Below are 24,020 nucleotides of genomic sequence, written 5' to 3' on the forward strand. Positions count from 1 at the left end.
TTTCAATATTGATTGATCCAGCTTAACGTTATGTGCTATGTTGACAAGTAACGTTAGCGTTAGCTGATGCTAATCATGGGGAACGTTAATGTTATGAGGTTACAACATCATTCGTTCATGAGGTTATTTTAAGTATAGTTGTTTTGATCAAGGTAAAGTTAACGTTAAATAACACTGGGCTAACCCATGATTACGTTCACCAGCTAGCGTTGGTGTTAGCTGTATAGATAGAAAACCAATCTAATGCTAATTTAGCTAGCTATCCCACCCTGGTTTTTCTGCCTCACTCCCCACTGCTTGGGGACTTTTGGACTGTATTTCTGCAGCAGTAGTTTTGGTTTTCCACCTCTGATGTATAGCAGCGTACAGCCACTTCCCTAGCTAAACTATTTGTCTCATTCAGAGACCCAAACGGGGCTCTGTGCCTGTCAGAAGGTCTGAGATCTACCTTATCAGCAGAGCAATCACGTAATGCACAGCAGACTATGGTGCAGGTATAGATTATTTTCTGAAATATAGTGACTTTATTCTTGTAATAGCCTATTATAACTTTATTTTTCTCAAAAAATATCATGACTCCTCCAAATCACAGAGAACACAGATATACTGTATTTTGAATGTGCACAAAGTTTTGGACATGAGCACAAATCTTGCACAAACACATCTGAAATATTACAGTCCACAGGTTTATTAATAAATTAAATATGAATTAATGTATTATTGAGGTGAATAATTGTCATATGCACATTAAGGAGGTTACTTCTCAAACAAAAGACGCAAAAGAGGAGGGAGGAGTAAATGATGCCTAGGCTACATGTGTGCTGACTCAGATATAATTAGAAAAGTCGATCCAAAGGAAAATAAATAGTTGAAAGCAATACAGAATCCCTGAGAGCCTTACTGCAATATATCCCATTATGTTTTTATATTTGGATTGTAATCTATGTTTCTCTTTACATAAAAGATATTTTCAGCATACATTGATTCAGAAAAAGGTAGAAATAGGTGCATAAAAATTCACCTGAATGCAGGAAATTAAGTTTTTAATGCTGTAAATTTTCAATAAATCATTTTAATTATTTTGGTGTTATTGGAATAAATAACAAATAATAACAAAAAATCTCACACTAAACTGAAAAAGGCTGTTGCTGCAATTTTGTTAATTTTACAGGAAAAAACACTGTTATTATTAGATGAGGAGCCTATGATCAAAAATAATGAAGTTACTGTCTGTGTCTATGTCTGACCTGGGCTGGCACATGTTCACGTTAAAAAGTGTGTGCGTGCACGAGCACTACGGTCACGCGCAAAGTGTCCCGGTTTTAGTTCCGGGAAATCTGGTCACCTTAAACTTACAGCAATCTGAACCATCGACTATTGTCGCCAGCACAAACTCCAGCTCTGGGTGATAACGATGCTAACAGCAGTAACAGAAAGTTTTATGTTCCGTCGGGGAAACAGACCATAACGCCCTTCGCTTCCCCCTTTAGCGGTTAGCTGTCTTCTTTACAGTTACGTTTGACCCACAAATGGTGACTGTCTTGTGAACAAAAGGTGCAGGTGGGGAGAGTCCGAAAGCAACACCCGGCAGCCATCGTATTGATGTAGGCGTATCTTCGGCCGGTATCTCCGGGGCAGCGGCTTGGCACAGGAGATACTTGGCGTCAGCCCCGAAAATACTCGGCGGCCAGCCCCAGCCCCAGCCGCGAAGTACCAAAGTCTCTCAGCGGTGTTGAGTAACGTTACAACAAACCCTTTTCCCCCTGGTGCTGAAAACATCCAAAAAGTGACACTGACGTGAAACACATTGTGATATTGTGGTTTTAGTTGCTGGCTAATGTTAGCTTGCTTGCTCGCTAACTGGTCAACTATCTAGCTAGCTAGCTATCACAAATCGATCAAGAAAACGTATTTAAGGGGGGGAAACTGCAGCTATTTTATCAGAATGACATGAATAAACATTACTAAACGTAATGTGGAAAAACTGTAATGGATAAACACATCCGTGAACAGATATATTTTAATCGGCAATTGTGTTGCAACCAGTTTCTGTGTCGGCCCTGCCTCTCTGTGTCTCTCTGTTTCCCCCCCTCCCCTCCTGCCTGCGCCAGCCAGCTGATTGTGCACACCTGTTCGCCATCTCACCATCACTCCTCCCGCCATACACACCTGCCAGCCATCTACTTCAATCAAGCACAGTATTTAAACCCCGGATCTACTCACCATCTTCGCTTGATCGTTGTTTCAGCCTTCACGGTGACACAAGCTCCAAGCTCCTCAAGATCACCATTGCATTCCTGCGTTATCCGTTTCTCTGTCCTAATCCCTTTGTTTTTTTGTTATTTTATTTTTTTATATTTTTACTTTGTCATTACTTTCATCCCTCTATCTCCAGTCAGCTGGCCTCATCCTCCAGTCCCCTCCTCGCGGCTCCCTGCTCCACTCTACCTCCGCTCCTCGGCCCCCGGCTTCCAGCGCCTTCATCGAGCTCCTCGCCTGTTGTCTCCCCGTTCAACCTGAGCTCCCCAGCTGCTCCCAGCCCCAGCCTGTGCCCGCATTCCCCGCTTCCAGCGCCCTTCCTCGAGCCCCTCGCCTGTTGTCTCCCCGTTCTCCCTGAGCTCCTTAGCTGCTCCCAGCCCCAGCCTGTGCCCGTATCCTGCTCCTTGGCGTCCACCTCCTCACAGCCCCTCTCCCTACCCTTTTTCCCTTCATTCCAAATAAACCTTTTGTTTGAACTGAGTTGTGCGTTTGGGTCCGTTCTGTCATTCCTCGTAACAATCCTAAGCAGTGGACAGCTACATACAGCATCCGGGAAGCAACTTATGGTTCAGTGTCTTGCTCAAGGACACTTTGACATGTGGTTGGGGGAGCCTGGGATCGGACCACCCATCTTTTTGGTTGAGGGCAGACCTGCTCTACATCAGATCCACAGCCACCCAATGCTGATGTGGATGTCTGGATCTGCATCTGTAAACAACAACAGAACATATTAATAGTTTAACAAATGCCCTCACTATAAAATCTTATTTTCATAAACAATATGATCTCTGTACAAAAAAGTACTTCATTGCCCATTCACATGAAAGAGCTTTCATTGGTTGTCGTCAATTACCTTGGTTTTCAAGCAGGCTATCTGAAAGAAAGCTGATAATGGGCCTCTGTCTTCTTTCGTGTTTTACTAAATTTAGAAGATAGCATAGACAATAGGTCAATTATGGAGTTACAGATATATACTTAAAATGATTACCATTTATCTTTGTGCCTTCCTTTCTTTTCCTCTCCTCTTCACCCCTGTTTTCTCTCTCTCTCTCCTCTTTATCCCTGTTTCCTCTTTCCCCCCTACTCTTCATCCCTGTTTTTTTCTCTCTCTACTCCTCTTTATCCCTGTTTTCTCTTTCCTTCTCTACATCCCTGTTTTATCTTTCTCTCCTCCTCTTCATCCCTGTTTTCCATTTCTCTCCTTTGAATGTTTTTATTTCTTTTTCTCTACTCTTTGTCCCTGTTCTCTCTTTCTCTCCTCCTCTTCATCCCCGTTTTCTCTTTCACTCTCTTGAATGTTTTAATTTTCATGTCTATCTCTTCCTCTCCTCCTTTGTCTCTGTTTTATCTTCATTGTGGCTGGGTGGCATAGTTTAGACCACACTGAAGTCAGTCCTTGCAAGCTTTGGCCTCAGCAAATCTTGCTGTCACTGATTCCATATCCAGTGATTTCCTGACTTCATGCTCAATGGAGAGAGTGCAGAGTGCAGCCTGTCAGCCTGTCCTGGCACATAGTTGACCTGAGGTATGTTTTAATTAGTTTCAGTGATGAGAAACTTCTCCCACCTGAAGCTACTGTCACAGGGAGAGTGAGTAGAAGTCTGAGAGCTACTCAAGTTTGGCTAGATGTCAAGGATACTCTCCTTATATATGTAATCAAGCATTTCAGATGGTGATGAGATATGTGTGGGGAAGGATCTAACTGCACCCTGTATCTCCAGCTTCAGGTCCCCTGCATCAACTTCATCCATTGTTTGCTCCAGTCTGTGGCAGCATTCATCCAGCATCCCTCCCTGCACTGCACTTCTCATTATGTCAGTCGAATAGAGAAATCCATACAACACATAGAAGGTCTCCATGTGTGAAAATCTCTCCCTTAATGTGACAAGGGCTGTATATATGAGATGCAGGAAAAACTCTGTTTTGAAGAGCTCCTCTGCAGTTAGCTGAGTTTTTTCTCTTCTGTCTTTTTGCACTTCTCCGACCAAACCTCTGGCCAGCTTATCTCCACCTCAATCCACTCTGCTATCTCCCTGGCATCTGTTTTAGCAGAGTTGAATCCATGTTCTCGAAATTCCTGAAGGAATTCTGTCACAGCCTTGATTTCTTTCCTCACTGTCTCGACTGAAACTTTGGGGCTCTGCAGGATCTTGCTCACTTTATTTATCTGGAACAACACATTGTACCACACAATAGTACTCACCAGAAAAGGCCATCTCTGCATCTCCTAGCAGATACTTCCAGCTGTTGAGACAACTTCTGCATCCCGTTTCTCTGTGGCATAAGAGAGCAGTCAATGCCTTCAATATTTCAGACAGCTGGTAGCGAACAGCTTTAATAGCTTCAACCCGACACTCCCACTTTGCTGTTGATAAAACCTTCACTAAAAAGTCCATGAGATGTTCTCAGGGAATGGCCCAGTGGTGAACTGAGGAGCTAAACTGAGTGTCAAGTGGCTGTAACAGACCAAAGAAGCTGATAGATGTCACAGATGATTTGGCTGCATCACCAACAACAAGGTTCAGTGTGTTACTTCCACAAGGAACACATGATGCTTTGCTGTTTAGTTCCAGCACTCTCTTCTGGACCCCCTGCTTTTTACCCTGCATATTACTGCCATTATCATATTACTGACCGCGACAGTTGGAAAAGAAACATGCAAAGACATGCCTTTCCACTGGACGTCTGATTATGATGCAGCCTTTGAGTACCTAAAAAGCTAGTGCTCTCATCTGCCCCAGTTGTCACAATGCCTGACGTCCCCTTTAAAGTTTACACTGACAGGCGTAAACTTGGAAGCGTTGGGAGCTGTACTGGCTCAGGACGGAGAAGGATTGGAGAGAGTGGTGGTTTATGCCAGTCAGTCGCTCTCGCCCACTGAAAGGTGTTGGTCCACATTTGACAGGGAACTGTGGGCCATACTGTGGGCTGTATGCCAGTTCAGACATCACTTTGGATCAGCCGCATTAACCATAATAAATGATCATAAGCCTATTCTTGGCCTTTGTGGCATGTCTATTGACAAAGACCCCACAGGGAAAAGAGCAAGGTGGATATTGGAACTGGATCCATTTAACTGGGTCATAAAGCTCATAAAGGATGGACTCTCACGGCGACCTCCAGACTCTGAGTTTTGTAAGACAAACAACACCTTTCCAGCTGCTGTCAGTTAGGTGAATGCCATAGGCTCGGACGGAGAGCTGAGTGTGCCTGACAAAGACTCCATGTTGCCTCCCTCAACTGTCCTGGTTCCCTCTAATCTTCCGACATGGAAGCAGCCTATAGGAATGGACGGTGACGCAGATGACCTGTCTTTCATGCATGCTCTATCACATGATGGGATTGGCATTAGAGAACTGTAACGGGACGACCCAGATATTGGGACAGCGTTGGACTGGATTACCAATGGGAGAGCTTGACCGCCTCGGGTGCACTTGAGACTGAATATGCCCGCTTCTCAGTTGTAAATGGACAGTGCGTTCCATGCATTAAATGCATCAATCTGGTGCACTTTGAGTGCAAAGAGGCGAGATCTAACTATAAACACATTGTTTATATAGCATAGATTTGGGTCATGAGACAGGTGTCAAAGGATGAAAATCTCATTCTGATGGAAAGCCTTTCTGTGAGACAGCAAAGGCAAGATGATCTGCATCTTAGGTCAAAAGCATCACTTAAACCTAACAAACATCCATTAGACATCAGCTTTATTCTCAGTCCATTGATCCAGAGTGCAGCAGATCAGCAAAATTAACAGCTATTGAATTAAAAGGGTTTCTACTGGATGATCCCTGACAGGTAATATGGTGAAAATAAATTACAAATACACGTTACGTGCAGGAAAAAAGATAATCCCGCTCACTGTCTGAAGTCCTCCCTTTTGACAAACTCCACCCTGAATTTTGACATTTAATTTTCCTGGGCTTTGAGAAGAACAGTTCTGATGGCCTCTTGTAGTTAAATTCCTCTGAGCTCGACCCATTGATGGAGATCCTCAGGCAGACAGCCAGCTGTTAAGAAGTTCTGATTTGACCTGACAATAATGTAAATACAGTTAGCTAAATTAATTAAAATAAAAGGTGCATTTGGAGTACACTGTCAGTTCTCTTATTTTCATTAAAAAGATTATGTAGTCTGTCATGTAGTTAACGTTAAGTGCAACGAGGGGAAGCAAAACACTGTTCGTCCCACACTGCAACGACACAAACACCTTTTGAAAATCGGCATTGCTTCCTTTTAACGTTATATAAGCTAACTATATATATATAGCATTACAAATGTAATACATTGTTTTTCACGACAAGCAACCGGCTATGTCAGTCAACACAAGCGGGAAGAGGAGACTGACAGCTAATGTTGTTAGCTAACACGTCACTGAGCTAACATTAATTGTCCCATTAATTATCAATGATAACTTCTGCAGTGACGCTATTGAACTCCAGTCGATTTGTGAGGACTATGGTTAATTGCTCCTCAGATCTCTGCAGGGTAAATTGAAACAGCTAGCTAGACTATATGTCGAATCTAAGTTTTCCGTTGCACAACTAATACAAACTTTGAGTGAACACGGTTCACCCAAACAAGTTCCTTCCCGAGGCTATTTTGCAGAGCCGCCGTTGCTCCGTGCGGCTCCTAGCTCCGCCCAAGACAAATTGTGATTGGTTTAAAGAAATGCCAATGAACCAGAGCACGTTATTCTCCCATCTAGGAATGCTGTGTGGACTCGCCAGACCCTCCCTTGTAGCGCTGTGGAGGAAGGTCTGACAATGCGAGACTAACTGGCTGACTGTTGACTGTGTTGTGTTTGAATAAAGCAAGACGTGCAGTGCTGGAAGTCTTGGTTCCGGCATTGGAAGTCTATGTTTCTTTATTTTATAGTCAAACCTGAGTCTAGGCAATATAATAATCCCTTGGTTACATTTATAAACCTGCTATTAAAGACTGTAATAACTCAGATGTGTTTCAGCAAGATTTATGCTCATGTTTAAAACTTTGTGCACATTCAAAATATTACTCATCCCATCTGTGTTCTGAGATGAGGAAGAGTTGTGATATTTTGAGAAAAAAGGCATAATATTAGGAGAATAAAGTTGTAACTTGATACAATCACAATATGTTATGAAAAAAACACTACCCCTACAGTGCAATACGTTATTCCTTTGCTGTATGGCAGTATCCAAACCGTCTGACAGACATAGAGCCCCGTTTGGGTCTCTGAATGAGACAAAATTTAGGGAAGCAGCTGCACGCTGCTCTTCATCGGAGGTAGAAATCCGAAACTAGGGCAGAAATACTTGAAGCACGCACGCATTGCGACACTTCTGCCGCAACATGCACAGCAGAGCGCCTCCATTATAATCAAAAGAAGCAGCTACATGGACTAAAGATGCTGCACTGCTCGTCTGTATTTTTACAGACAGAAGACACATAGTGATGGACTGGGGTCTGTTTCAGAAAGCAGGTTTAGTGAAAACTCTGAGTTTGTTAACCTTGAGATGAGGGAAACTCTGGGTTTTCTGTTTCAGAAAGAGAGGTAACTTAACCTGAGAGTCAGTTACTATGGTAACTGAGCCTGTGAACCTAACCTAGTCGGGAGCAGGTTTTTTTCAATAAACCTCGAGTTTCTCTCAGTCTCCTCCCTCTGACACAGCACTCTTTCATTTCCTTTCATTCATTCAGTCTGTATCAGGCGCATTTTAGCGGAGTTTGTTATCTGCATGAATAAAAAAACAGTGTTGGTTTATTAACTTTGTTAGGCAGACAATAAAACGTGTTTCTTCTCAAAACATGACATTTCCTTTTGTCGACGATCCCGTTGATGAAGAAGCTGGATTACTTCACAGGGAGTTAAACAAAGGTCGGGAGATGATATTGAGGCCCTGACGCATTTTAATTTCCAGATAACTACCTATTTGAGAAGTATCGTTTTTCTTCCCAGTCTATCAGTTATGTAGCCTCCATAACCTTATCCGTCCTCATATCACTAACGTCACCCATCGTGGCCATGCTCTACATCCCAGCAGATTATTTGTCACATTACGTTTTTTGCAAACTGCAGTTTTCTTTACAACATTGGTGATGCGGAGCATTTTAGTAAAGCCACTGTATAGCAAAGCGCCGTCAGAAGAGTGTGACTCGCTCTGAAACGTTTTTAAAAGTTTTTGTAGTGTTCCCTGGACACACACCAGTAAGAGCCATTAAAAAGGAGGTCCACAGTATTGCAGGTGAATGATGTAAACCCTTTGAAATAAAAGATTATGAATATTATACTTATGATTAAATATATTAATACACTATATTGGAACTTACGCATTGACTCTAGCAGCAATTTTCTCCCACACAAATTCTCTTTTGCAGCAGCTGCTGTGTTGCTTTTTTAAACAAATACATATTCAAACTTGCATGAGTATTTCCGCTGACCAGTTTGTTTGTGGTTGTTACCATGGTGAATCATAGTATCACGGCTCCATTCATGCTGCCTTTTTATTGTGGTGGTGCACACGCTTAACTCTGAGTCAACCAACTCAAATCAGCTGTTCTGGAACCGAAAACCTGAGTTTCCCATCTCAGGGTAAATCAACTCAGAGTTCAGGGTTAGACTCAGAGTTTGTTAAACCTCCTTCCTGAAACGGGCCCCTGGTCTGTCAGAGCTGTGTGTGTGTTTGTGCCTGAACCACATAAACAAGCCTGAACACGAGAAGATTGGGCAGTGGGCAGCGTGCAACTTTGGAGGCTGGCTTTAGGCTGCCCACACAATCAGAAGTTAGAAACGGCACTTGTATTTTTGTGCTATTTTTTCCATTGGCTTAACACATTTTCTTAACTTTTGATGGGGTGGGCAAGACACACGTTTGGGTGGGCTGAGCCCATTCTTGCGCCTTGCTGTCACTAGCCTTAAGTGACAGACAGGAAATTCTACAAATTACAAATCAATGTGATTTTTTTATTGGCTCATGATACCCCCTTGTCTTCATAGGCCCCTGGCCTTAGGCCTCGTAATTCCGTGCATTACCTTGCTGGTAACGTAGAAAGTTAGTGTGTTAGTATGGCGGCGTTAGTCTGCACCAGTCGGGATGACTTCAGTGGCTGTGTCTTCATTTTTTTGCAAATAACTAACTTGAGTACTCTATATAATTTAATGCAATCACACAAATGTTGAAATAATGCACATCCATACTAGTAATGTTAGCCGTGATAAATTAGCCTAAAGCTCAATGCTTACCTAGTCAGGAGGAAATAACAGCTCGTGGCCTTTTGGGCTCTAAGCTGTCTCCATCTTTTAAATGCATTTCCAATATTTTCCTATGTTTTACCACGTCTCTGGTCATGCAACTGGTTAGAAAGATGCCAAGTTGTTTTTTAGGTCTGGTAGAATGAAACTAACTCTGTTAATCCAGTTTGGTTGGTTGTTGCTACCATGCCTGCAGCCAGCACGTTGCTTTTGCGTGTTTGCATTTCATGTCTGGCACCCGCGTGTCAAAGTTGGGTGTTGACAACACACAGGCCAAAACAAAAACCAACATTGTGTCCCAGAATGGAAAATTCAAAAGAAGAAAATACTGGCTTTAGCATTGTTGTCAGAGAATATAGTATTTTAACTTAGGTTTCCTTAATATCTGGTGACATATTGTAGTCATTTTTTTTATTTAATACAGTAAATATATTACATATTGGACCTTTAAAAATAGAAAATGCTATCATTGTCATATATACAGTATCTATTTAATTTAAATATTTGTGATAAGAAAATAAAGTTAAATGGCAAATTAATTTAACACATTTTTGTAAATAGGAATTATAAATTGAAGGCTTCATTGTCAATTTTGTATTGTACCAACTATACTAATCTATACTGTGCATATTTTGCCTTTAAAGCTGGGGTAAGCAAATCTACTTGAAAGAAGTGGTAAGAATTTCTCTTTTCTGGTCAAAAATAGTAATAAAATAAATTACCCGGGTAAAGTTTACCAGAATGTTCTATCATGGCGTGGCTCTGGTTGTCACACCACAGGTTTTCCCTTATAAGATCAAAGGTGGAATCTAAACAACAATATACTGTACAAAACACTTTAAAATAATTTCTTAAACAGTTAAGACGTTTTCTTACCATTATGTCTAAGGATTGGTACGGATTCATCCTAGTGTTGTCCTGGCATCACAGAGAGGGACGGAAGCATAGTGGACTTTGAGGGTGGGAATCATGTATGGGGTCCACAAAAGGACAAACTATTTTTTATATTAAGCACTTTCCAGTGTACATAACACAGTTGCATTAGTGAAACTTACGCACCCCACGTAAACCTGACATTGCTTGTTTTTACTTGATTTAAAAAAAAAAAAAAGTATCATAGTCAACAATGGTGAAATGTATTTTTGAGTGAATTACTATGGCCACTAGTGGTTACCACCACTATAAAAAAAAGGTAAATATGGGTTGTAATAAGCTTATTGAAGCTTCTATGGGATTGTTTTTCATGGAGGACAGCCTCAAAACAGCAGTTGAGAAATAGTTGCGCCACAGTAGTAGTTTTTCTGGAGCTTTCGATTATATCACATGATCTTCCTCAACAGATGAAGTTTGTTCAGTTGTCATGTAAATGTAGATACAGTGACATTGAAAACAAACTAGGAAAAACAATCTTACCATCACCACCTCAACCAGCCGGTCTCTTGATCTGTTTATGAAGATCACGTGGAATTATAAAAAATTCCAGAAGAGCTACAAAAAGAACCTGTGTGTGATGAGGAGCAAGGAATTGTGAACCCAAATGCAGGGAGAGCAGGCAGGCAGGCAGGAGAAGGTTCAAACTGAGGATTTATTAACTAAAGGCGGCAGTACAGAGACTGGAAAACACTAAGAGAACTACAAAAAGAAGCACAAGGATGGTACAAACTGACAAAGTCACGCAGAACGGGGCAACAGGCACAAACTGACAGCACGAGGACACAAAATAATCTGACACCAGACAAAGGAAACACAGGGGCTAAATAAACTAGGTAACGAGAAGACACAAGACAGGTGACACCAGGGCTGGGGAACAGGTGGAGCACATCAGACAATCACACAGGCGGGAAAACAAGGGAAGTAAATTGGACAAGACAAGACGGAAAACTAGACTACCAAAATAAAACAGGAAACCGGAACAACCGACAAAAACATGAAATCAACTAAACACAGAAACTTGACACAACCCGACAGAGAACACAGGAATTAACCAAAAAAAACACAATAAACAGAACACAGTCAGGACAGGGTAAACACAATAAACAAGGAGATAACTAAACAGAAATATACAGAATAAATATACAAACACAGGGAATATACAGAAATAATAATACAGGCAACCGAAATATACAAAACCAGGCAACAAAAAATGTCCAAACCATAACACTGTGGTGAGATTGTTCTCTCAAAATTAATGATTTTGCACCTCCTGGAGAAGATCAAGATTGTCAATATAAGTTGATTGTCAAAGTTCTTGATGGATTGCATTGAAACATTTGCTATAACATGGTTCAACATATATTATGAAAATAAAGTACTAACTATTTAGTCTAACTTGGATGTTTCCTCTTCCAGTTTAATGTCAGGACTGGCAGCCCTCGACGCCAAGTGTTCCAGTCGGCTCGGTCTGATCACAGTGTCCTATTACCTGTGGACCACCTTTGTGGCCGTGATAGTGGGAATCATCATGGTCTCCATCATCCACCCAGGCGGAGCAGCCCAGAAAGAGGACTCTGAGGACAGTGGCAAGCCTATCATGAGTTCTGCTGATGCTCTGCTGGACCTTATCCGGTATGACTACCATAACACCCATCTGACTACAGTACATGGTACATGTACACACTATACGTAACTAATTCCGAGTTCATTATTTTAACATACTGTATGTGAGCAATACTCAATGCATGGCAATTACTGTATCAGCTAGTTGTACTGAAATAGTACAAGTGGAGCACATGCTTTTTGGCAGGGAAAGCATGATAAGCAGGGGAGCTTGGGAGGGTTGCAGTGAGCTACCCTCCTCAGAAATAGCACCTACTGAAAGCTGCATACAGATTATTTATCTGCTGCAGGGGATTTGTGTTGTCAGGGTTTAAAGGTGATGAAGCGAGGCACATACAGGATGGGACTAAAAAAGAATGAGATCAAAGGAGAGTGAGAGTGTGTACCTTACATTATTTTATATTTTTACATTATATATTTAATTATAAGGTGATACCCATCTGTCACATATACCACTGTTTTAAGAGTTTTATGAGGCCACAATAAAGTCAGGATTTCATGAGAGAGACGTCAGAATGTTATAATATATTTCAAGGAAATGATAAAGTTGTAATCCAATAAGAAATACCTTGTAATTTTCTGGGGTATTTTAAAAATAACTCAGATGTAGAATTGTGTAAATGAGTAAACAGGTGAGAGCAGTGGGTCAGCTAATGTTTCCAAATCAGGGCTGGGGAGAATCTAAAGTACACTTCAGTACAGGGTTCATTGTTGTGAAATTAGTTTGGCACATTAGGATATCCTATTATTATCATATATTTAAAAGGTTACTCCAGTTATTGCGCCTTGCACTTCTACATTTAAAAAAAGAATTGTCAAAATCAAAGCAGCACAGGCCAAGACATCCTGACCTTTTGAATGGTTCAAGATTAAAAACATGCTACACTTCCTATTAGGCAACTCATGTCTTTCAAACTCCATGCCCCTATTTTATAATGCAGGTTTCCTGTCTGCAAGCCTAAGTCTGACAACTACTGACATAAGTATTTTCAGACTTTGTCAGGTCCCATCAGAGCCACAGAAGGACGCAAATGTATCAAGCTGCCATCCAGCCTCTGTGAATTTATGCTAAATTTATGCTATTTTAGTTGGCTTTACAATTTTTGCTGTATTTATTTTTGACAAGATAATAACATATGACCCATAGACCCTATTGAGGATAGGAAAATCAATTCACCACTGTGTGAAAGTGGAATTTGTCTCAACCAGGCCCCCAGGAAATTTGACATAGCAGCCAAACAGTGGAATTACAACTTCTGTGTCTGTCACGCGATGCCACGGGGCCCAAAAAGACTTGTTCTCCTACTTACATAGCGAAATAGACGTCTATAAATCAGTGGATACATTATTTTGAGCTTCACAACCCTGCAAAATGACCATTCGGTCCGATAACATTTGATAAGTCTAGAGAGCCGCAAAATTAAATAATTTAATTCCCATTCAAGTTAGCAGAGCACTAAACTGGAAGTAGCTGGCTCAGCCGGCAGTCTCGCTAGTGTGCCTGCTGCTATTGCTATTACTGTCCGATATGCAAACTGATGTTTATCAGTTTGCATATCGGACAGTAAATGAATATGAATATGGAAATGATTTTATGCTTTGTACATGATGGCACAAGAATAATATAAGGCATGATTGGCTAAAAAAGTTGGACCAAACAGCTGGTTTGTGAAGTGATCTTTGTGACCACAGTTAATGACCATGCTTTTGGGGGCCCTTTGATTGAAATGAAAAATGTCACCATTAACAGTAAGAACACCCAGAGAAAGAGATGTAAATCAGAGACGTTTATAATCAGCTGTATTACAATTTTTTCTCAAAAGATTTTGATTTTTATCCCCTTAACATATTGCAACCTTTTTGAAAAAAGAACAAAAATTTGATAGTTTTTCTTGTGAAATTATGACTTGGTATTTTTTTTTTACAGTGGCCCAAATACTTCCTCAACCCTAATGCCAGGGTCAGACTACACAAATTCAGCCCGATTTTGACCCGACAGCCACGTCGCAGACAAACGTTCAAAGTTGTGCCCAATTATGAGAGTCGTGACTCGTGACTGACGAGTGTCTTTACCTCTTGTAGTGTGACATAATCAAAGATCAGCGATCTAACAGACCATAATGGCGGCTTGTTCGGAATCTGTCTCTTATTTTACGAAAATAGTTCACCGAAGCTTGTTTCTGAAAACATTTTAAGCAAGAAGATTAAGCAGTTGCTGATTCTGTATTTGTCAACAATGGTCAGTTTAAAAGATTTTCTTGAGTTTTTGAGAGGTGCTGCTCCACCAAAAGCGTCGACCTATGAACTTGCGCGTGATCTTAACGAAAGCACGCGATAATCGGTCTGGGGGCCGGTCGGTGTCATACTTGTAGTGTGGCCACTCTTCTGTCCAAGACACAGCAAGATGTTTTGGCAATTTGTCTGTCTTAACGAAAGCACTCAATCGGTCTGGGGCCGGTCGGTGTCATACTTGATTCAAAAACTTGATTCAAAACTTATTTTTTTTTACGGCTTCAAATCTTTTTTTTACAGTTTCAGATCTGTTTTTCAGTTTCAGATCAGTTTTTTTCAGTTTCAGACTTTTGGCCCCGATTTTGCGTAGGGGGTGTGGCTTCAACTCAGAGGGGCATGGAATTATGAGTGACAGCCTAACAAAGAAGGCAGAAGACTCTCCTCAGTCATGTTGCCTTCAGGAAATTGTGTTACTGCGAGAACTATGCTTTCTATCCACCATATACATGTGATTTTTACTAAACAAACTGATGCCAGTGACAAAGTTCCATTTAAAAAACTGTTTTGGACAACTTCCACGTACGACTTTGAATGAATGCACCACAGTATTCACTCGGCAGTCAGCATGGCGTCCGCTCCGGCAAGGCAACCCTGGCGCCAGCGCACAGGTAAGACGTGAAAGATATTAGCATTTTTGAATAGATACTTTGGGACATTATCCCCGCAGTGGCATTTTTTTTGTCATTAACACATAAAGGGAAAATAGGTGGACAGCTGGACAAAGCTGGAAATGAAGCATCGCTAGCACTAAAGTTAGCATTAACTAATGTTAGCTTCACACTAGCTGGTGTTTTTACACTCATTTCAGTGTCCAGCTCAAGTTTTTTGACTTTAACGTGTAGTGTCTTTGTTAACCTCTGTTTGTCAGAATGACCATAACTCGACAGTGGCTGCGATGCTTCATTTCCAGCTTTGTCCAGCTGTCCACCTATTTTCCCTTTATGTGTTAATGACAAAAAAATGCCACTGTGGGGATAATATCCCAAAGTATCTATTCAAAAATGCTAATAACTTTCACATGTCTTACCTGTGCGCTGGCGCCAGGGTTGCTTTGGCGGAGCGGACGCCATGCTGACTGCCGAGTGAATGCTGTGGTGCATTCATTCAAAGTCGTGGAAGTGGGAGAAGTAATTGTTCCTGCTGAACTGCACAATCTGGCACAGTTTATTGCTCTTATAGTGTAATTGGTACCACGTGTTGTCCAAAACAGTATTTTAAATGGAACTTTGTCACTGGCATCAGGTTCTTTAGTAAAAATCACATGTATATGGTGGATAGAAAGCATTCAGTCATAGTTCTAGCAGTAACACAATTTCCTGAAGGCAACATAACTGAGGAGAGTCTTCTGCCTTCTTTGTTAGGCTGTCACTCATAATTCCACGCCCCTCTGAGTTGAAGCCACACCCCTACGCAAAAAGTAGGGCAAAAGTCTGAAACTGAAAAAAACTGATCTGAAACTGAAAAACAGACCTGAAACTGAAAAAAAAGATTTGAAGCCGTAAAAAAAAAAAAAATTTGAATCTGAAAACATGAAATGTGGAACTGAAAACAAATATAAAAGTGAAAAATGAAAATAATTTATTCAAAATAATTCCAGAATTTAATCTATATTTTATTCAAACTGAAAGAAAAATTGGTACACTTATATTTAGTTTGAATACTTGCTTTTAGTAAAATACATAAGTTTATGCTCTTTGGTTATATAACCAAAGACCTTAAATTTAGGTATTCTATATATACTGTATTTCATTTTTTTGTTGTCACACCTTAGTGTGCAATAGGCTTTTATTTTGTACAATGTTTTTTTTTGTATTTGAATGGTTATTTTATTAGAGTCCGGAGCAGAAATAAAATGATTAAAATGATAACATTATTATTTTTTTGGGCATTTCCACCTTTAATGGACAGGACAGCTAGGTGAGAAAGGGGAGAGAGAGGGGGAAGACATGCAGGAAGTCGTCACAGGTCGGACTCGAAACCTGGACCTCTGTGTCGAGGCATAAACCTCTATGTATATGTGCGCCTGTTCTACCAACTGAGCCAAGAGTGCAGGAGATTTTTAATGTGAATAATTATGTCTCCTGTCACCAACTCTCCTGGAAAGAGTCACTCTTGCAGGCTCCTGCTCTGTAATCTTGTCCAAAAAACTGGCATGTATATTTAGAACCAGCTGACTATGACTCACTGCCATTTTATTTACCAAAGCATGAATCTCTAAAACATCTGAGTTCTCTCCAGCTTTGTTGTGAAGAAGGATCTAATTATATGAAAAATAATGTAGAACTTACAGATATACCGATTATTATTATTAAATTTTTATTATTAAAAAAAAACAATAATTAAACTGATGGGAAAAGGTCTTTTTACCTCCCAGAAGCATCTAATTGTTTGCATGCTTTCTTATTTTTCAAACTTTTTGAACTATACAACAGTGTTTAATATGTATGTATATTTGCCTTGTAGCAACATGTTCCCATCTAATCTGGTCCAGGCCACATTTCAGCAGGTGAGACATTCAATATCACACACATCACTTTCAAACACAAAGGCGTAGCTTTTTTAGAAGTCTTTTTCTGCTTCTGTTTCTATTCCTTGTCAACAGTATCGAACAAGTAGTGAGTACATTGTGAAAGCCAAGCCAACAGTGAGTCAGGCCCAATCAGAGGCCACCACACGGCGAGCACTCATCTACGGTATTCAGGACGATAATGGAACTGACATCCAGAACTTCGCCCTTGACCTGACTCCACCCCCTGATGTGCTCATAAGAATTCGGGAAGGAACAAGTGATGGAATGAATGTCCTTGGAATTGTTATATTTTCAGCCACCATGGGTAAAAATTATTTGTCTCTATCTCAATTCTGTTGTGGTCTCAAGTAGAATTAATCATTGCAAATCAAATTTGTGCTGTATGTATTCACAGGTATTATGTTGGGAAGGATGGGGCCAAATGGCAGCGCCTTGGTGAACTTCTGCCAGAGCCTGAATGAGGCTGTTCTTAGAATAGTTGCCATCGTTATATGGTAAGGATTCCTTTAAATGTTCTGCTTTACTTTAGGAATTTATAAACAGGTTTCTCTTTTACAAACATAAATGATGCACATGCAGCAGGAGGGTGTGAGAAGGCATAAATAAGTCCAACACATTTTAGGTTTTCCTCATAACTTTAATGACGTCTGAACATAGATCATTCAAGCCATTACACTTTTCTCTTCTTGACCTTTTCTAAACCCTATTAACTACCAGTTGCCTCAGCAGCGCCAACTAGCTAGAGTGCCCGATACCAAAATATCAACTGAACATTACTATAAACCATGGACAGTATAAAATATGGACGTAGATTTCTGCAGAGCCAAAATTAAGCCAGCCTCAAGTGATCACTCGATTAAGTGCAGTATGTTTTTTTCATTGTTCTTTTGCTGTAAACACTAAATACGTGTAAACAAGATGCCAGGTATCAATTAAATAAGACCATACAAAACGTACGTTTGCACAATTTTGTTTAAACCTGTGTTAACAGGATTATTTACATAACACAATTGTACTAATACAGCTTATATATGGACATTTTCAGTATTCTTTTTTTTTACCAGTCTCTGAGTAAAAATGACAGTTTAGAGTGTATGTGGCACTCTTCTTCGGATGTCCAACACTTTTTTATTACGTGCAAAACGGTGATAGAGCTCTGTTGGCTTTGCAACATGATACATGTAGTTACAGTGAAAAATAATGCTAACCCTGACTTCACAATGTTGCTCTACAAGTAATTACGTCTGTGTCCCAGACCGTTAACAGGCAGCACAGGTTAAGAGTAAAGAAGGGGGCTTCTGTACTCTTTACTACAAGTAAATGTATTTTTTATCTACAAATGTTAGTTTAAAAAAGGTAAAGTTAGCTGATATGAAATTCCTGCTGTTGGCTGTAGAAGCCCCCACTCTCTGGATATTAGAAACGTTACCATCTATCCTTTAGCGTAAAAAAGCCACTGTTGCTGACTTTTAGCTACTCCTCGTCCTGACAGGTACTTCCCGTTTGGTATTGTGTTCCTGGTGGCCGGTAAGATCCTGGAGATGAGCGATCCGTCAGCTATGGGGAAAAAGCTGGGTTTCTATGCCATCACTGTGGTGTTTGGCTTAGTGTTGCACGGCTTGTTCATCCTTCCTGCCATGTACTTCTTCATCACAAAAAAGAGCCCCATCGTTTACATACGGGGAATCCTGCAAGCCCTGCTCATCGCCCTGGCAACCTCTTCCAGGTAAAGAAAATGACTGCAGGGTGATAAGTGTTTTTATTTTCTCTTGTGTGAATCAAAATTATATATCTCTGAGTCCTAATACCACTTATCCTTTCCTTCCCTATCCCTTTGCTGTAACATTATCATGAAAAGCCTCAGAGGGACTTTGAGAGATCAGAAAACATCTGGTGTGTGTGGTTGATAGTTTGGGATATATCTCCTCTATATAAACTGACTTCAATTTAACTGTTTTGCATGGTTTGACTTGTTCACATAAGCAGACATTTAGTTCACTGTGGTAGATTTCAGACTGGTTTAATTTTGAACCCATACAGAAATTAATGGAAACCAGTGGCTGCCTGGAAGGTAGAAAAACAACAAACTGAAAATCTAACAGCATGCTTTGCTCGTCAGCAATCTACAGTTATGTGATTTTAAAACACACAATTACTTTGGAATGGTCCATTACATTTTGTGAAATCAATCCTTGTTTTTGTGGCAGACTATAGAAGGCAGTGTGTATTGAGAGTGCAGTGTTGGTGATTTGTTTTTTTAGCTAAGCCAAGGCTAAAGTAAGTGCCTGCTGCAGCGCCATCAGCACATGTGTGTTCTGTACTACTAGATCAACAAAAAGCATTTGTTGCATGCTAAATTGTTGCATGCTAAAACATTATTGCATATCTTCTTGTTCATAAAAGTTTCAGCTGTTTCTTTCACCACAACAAACCATAAATAGATAATATTGCTTTACACACATGCCCAAGAGAAATTAAGAAGTGGTTATGTAATGATTTTTGCCTGACTTTCGAATGTTCTGAGCTCTCTGTCTTCCTCAGCTCTGCCACATTGCCCATAACCTTCAAGTGCCTCTTAGAGAACAACCACATTGACCGCCGCATCATCCGTTTTGTGCTCCCTGTGGGTGCCACGATCAATATGGATGGCACCGCTCTTTATGAGGCTGTGGCAGCAATATTCATCGCACAAGTTAACAATTACGAGCTGGACTTTGGCCAGATCATCACCATCAGGTCAGTGGGCCGTGCTGTATACCATCTGTGCTTCTAAGCTCATTAACATATAAATAATTAAGCAATGATATTAATGACAATAAATCCTTTACAATTGATAAAAGAAATACATTATGCGTAATATATGGCTTTCAAAATATCCACTTTAATTAGTGTTTTCTGTGATTTTTTTTACCTGATTAGTTGCAGCACAGATGTAGGAAAGATGTCGGTCACCAGTTTAAAGCAACACTATGTAACTTTTCCCGCTTCGGTCCCCCTACAGGTTGTCTCATTGGAACTACAGCTCGCGCTAAAAGTTACATAGTGTTGCTTTAAAAATGATAATTTTAAACTTGACACATAAGCAGAGCAAAGATGTAAAGATCGATGATGGATCCGAGATACTTCCATGTTTTGGACACCCTGTTATGTGAGCATCAATCAATATTTTCTCAGTAATCCCACTCCATATGCCATCAAAAAACAGTATTAAATCAGGGTGAGCTCTCCAAGACTGCAATAAGGTATAGAAGAGCCAGAAATTGCTCGGGAGGTCCTGCCTTCATCAAGCAATCCAAGAAATCACAGTAAACATGTCTGCGGTCGTTGATGAGCTGTAAAACCCACACACCGTTTGAATACCTCAGACCAGCATATTGTAGATGGAAAACTTCAAAAAAGAGCCACCGCAACCATAAATTGAATCTGAAGTGGAGAAAGCCTCTGACCAGCCTCAGCAATGGATACAGAGGATAGCAGATCATACTGATAATCTCAAAAGTAGAGGCAGGAGGAGCAATATATTGATGAATGTCTTACTAAATCCCCTTTAAAGGATTCTTGCACATCCGCAAAGCAGTGCTGCTTCAGTGGTCTGTACCTCTTCAGGTAATCATGGACGTGCTCTGCTGCGGGGATGCTGCGACAAATGTGTTGTGCTTGTGCTCCATGTATTTATGCCTTAGTTTCGGTTTTCCACCTCCGATGTAGAGTATTGTTCAGCCGCTTCCCTAAACTTTGTCTAATTCGGAGACCAGCGTCTCAAACAGGGCTCTGTGTCTGTCAGAACATCTGAGATTTACCATATCAGCAGAATAATATTGTAATGTACAGCAGACTATGGTGCAGGTGGATTATTTCCTAAAATAGTGTGACTTTATTCTTGTAATATTATAACTTTATTTTTCTCAAAATATCACAACTCCTCCAAAGCCAGAGAACATAGATGGGATGAGTTATTTTAAATGTGCAGAATGTTTTGAACATGAGCAGAAATCTTGCTAAAAACACATCTGAAAAATTACAGTCCAGGAGTTTATTAATTAATTAAGATTAAGATATTAATTATTGTATCATTCACATAAATAAGTGCCACACATTTAAAGAGGTTACTCCATCAACAAAAGAGGAGGGAGTGTGTTTTGACTCAGCAGAGATAAAATTAAATGAGAAAAGTTATGCTGGGTTTTCACAGGCAGCTTCACTAACAGCACAGCGGTTCAATTATTTCAATTCCCTATGTACAGTCCGCTGACAGATGTCTGCCTGTTTTTCAAAGTTGACTCCGCGAGTAAAGAACGTAAAGATATGAAAATAAGTTTTTTTCTCTCTTTTTTAAAATGAGTCGTGAAGACGACAGCAAAGCCCAACTTTACTTTTAATAATATCAAACAAAGAGAAATGTTCGCCCCTTGTCTTAAAATATTCATAAATCGATACTACTCCCTTGTCCAGCTGCTGCAAAGAAAAGCACAAAATCATCTGAAGTGTTTGATGGTTATTTATTTGTGCTTTAGAACGTACTCACTGCAAAAAAAAAAAACATAAAATAATATGTATTTCTCTCTCTCACTACTGTACAATGACAATTTCAAGTAGCTACAAAACAGTAGTTGTGGTGTACAGCTGGACTGGAGTATGTTAGATGTTGACTAAATATGACGTGTAAAGCCCCGCCCATTTCTAGCACTTAAGGTAATTGTTCGCTCCGTGGTTGTGACCCAGCTGCTGAAATTGAACCAAGGGGAAGCCGCTCCAAGTTCACAAACTCATCAACTGATACGGACCAGAGCAGACAAGCTATACAGTAGGTGTGAAAATGCCCTTAGATCTTGACTAGGTTTCAATCTCTGACGATAATGGCCTTCTTATGGCTCTTATCCTGATAGTACAACGATCAAGATATTTAGAAAGAATCTCTTTCATTTCTTCTTCTTAATTCCTTATTTATGGAAAATAGACTTCTGCTGATGCTAAAGAACTGGGAGTGATTTGCTGGAAGAGAGAAATGGAAATACAGATAACACAGATAACACAAAGGTATTTGGTACAGTTCGCCGAAGATAATCTGCAGACAAAAGCATTACAATTTGCAACCAATACGAGATAAGGGCAGGCTCCATTGTGCTTCAAGTGTAAGGCAAACAGTGATATTCATTGTGTTTCAACCTGTCCCAAATTACAAAAATAGTGTGGAGATGTCCTGCATGTAAGAACTACTGAAAAAACAGGGAATGAACCTAGAATATGAAGCTGAAGCTAGCATTAATTTACTAATGGTTTCTGACATGCTCGGTACATTCAAGAACAAATCTTTTACTGCCACATTGTCATAATCAACTCCCAAGCTACTTGTAAAGAACAGTGTCATACATTAGTAATGTTATATATTTGATATCACTCTGACACCACCTTACAGAAAACAAAGGAAATTATTGTGTGTTTTGTCAAACTCCCCTGTTTGACACTTTATGTTTTTCCTATATACGTCCATATAGCAACTGTAGATTGAAACTATCCGCTTATCTCTCTCTGAAAAGAGCCATGTGGTCTTGATAAACCACCATATTCCAGTGACGCCACTACTGGACCTCTGACCCCCCCTCTCCATTGCTAACTATCAAGCTGTGATGAGCGGTGGGATCATCCTATCCTCAACTTCTGGATCTGCACCAGATATCAGATGTACACTAACATGGTGATCACTTTCCACACAGTGTCTATTGTTACGCACTCAAGTCATCTAACATTTAATAACAGAGAAGATGCTTTTAATCAGTATGCAGTTGGACAGTTGCTTGCTATAAAGACGTAGACTGATTCATAAGGCCAGGCTTGTCTTTTAAATCCATCCCAAGAACAAATTGAAAAAACATACTTCATTAATTAAATCTAGAGTGTATGTGCTCATGTGCTCAACTTTCCCTTTACATTCTCATAATCAGTAACTGCTGCAAGCATTCATCAGAACAACATACCAGCTGTCTGCTGCTACCACCAGGGAAAGTAGGGCAGCTCAATAACAGATTGGCTGAGTCTGTGAGAGCACAGATACTAAAGGAGAGTCAAACTATGTTTGAAACCAATTAAGAATCCCAGGCAGTTGACATTCAACACCAAAAAAAGACTAATATGTGAAATTTTTTGTAGAAATTTCCCCTTAAAGCCACTATGTGTAGAATTTTGCGTGATTATTATATCTTTCAAGATATTGTGATAGTGATGATGATGATGATGATGTTTTTTTTGTGAAAATCTTTTTTCTTTCATCCCATCTCGCACACACAGATGTGCAAGGGTGTTTACTGGGGGGGACAGAGGATTTGTCCCCTGCACTTTTTCAGAAGGCAGTATTTGAGCCCCCTACTTTTACAGTCCGAAAAAATAACTAACATTATATAAAAAAGGAAGAAACTGCAACACTGGGACCAAACAGTAACAGCACTCACTTAAGCTCCCAATCCCCATTCAAACAGCCAGCCAGCAGCTCAGCAGAAACGTTAGCAATGTCTAAACCCTCAAACTACAGAAGATGAGAACATAAAAAATCTTTTAAATTACCAAAACCATAATTTATTACCTTAAAGCTTTAGTGTGTAACTTCTTGATATTAATGAACATCAGTTAGATTCAAGCCATTGCCAAATGAGTTGCTACAAAGCTAATTACAACCATCAGCTCCACACAACTCTCTCGGTACTTCTCAGTATGGCTATGTTCAGAAGATTATAGAAGATATGTTCGTCCGACGACTTTCGCGCACAGAAACTCGAGTGAAGATAATTTTACAATAATGATGATAATTTACTAGCAACTGCGTGGGGGAGGGGGTGGGGGCTGTGTGCAATCATGGAGGGCTTGTATCATGTTGATGCGCCAACATTGTTGTTGTCATTACTTAGAATTCCTCATGGGGGCTACAGAAACTACGCTCTATAGCTTAACGTAAAAATCACTTTCTTTTAAAAAGGTGTCTGTGACAACTGAGGCTCTAGTTTTATAATAAATACATATTTTAATATTCATATTACTTTGAGGAGTAGGGCAGATAATAAGGCATTGCTAGTGCAAATTTGAACTAAATCCAAGCAATAGGTGAAGGATTACAGGAGTTGTTTATGTAACCACATATGGAACATAGGTCTAGCACCTAGC

At 40.2% G+C, this 24,020-nt stretch overlaps 1 protein-coding gene across 1 annotated transcript in view; it reads left to right on the forward strand.

Annotated features, from left to right (window-relative positions):
* Positions 1-24,020, forward strand: part of slc1a7b (solute carrier family 1 member 7b) — a 93,065-nt gene that overhangs the window by 65,575 nt on the left and 3,470 nt on the right. Inside the window, exons 3-8 of the mRNA XM_036007470.1 lie at positions 11,840-12,055; positions 16,802-16,844; positions 16,941-17,172; positions 17,263-17,362; positions 18,361-18,594; positions 19,410-19,604. Of these exons, the coding sequence (XP_035863363.1) occupies positions 11,840-12,055; positions 16,802-16,844; positions 16,941-17,172; positions 17,263-17,362; positions 18,361-18,594; positions 19,410-19,604 (1,020 nt within the window). The remainder of the gene's footprint in view (positions 1-11,839; positions 12,056-16,801; positions 16,845-16,940; positions 17,173-17,262; positions 17,363-18,360; positions 18,595-19,409; positions 19,605-24,020) is intronic.

Source organism: Sander lucioperca, chromosome 11 (assembly GCF_008315115.2).
Source record: "Sander lucioperca isolate FBNREF2018 chromosome 11, SLUC_FBN_1.2, whole genome shotgun sequence".
In the NCBI taxonomy this organism is placed as follows: Eukaryota; Metazoa; Chordata; class Actinopteri; order Perciformes; family Percidae; genus Sander; species Sander lucioperca.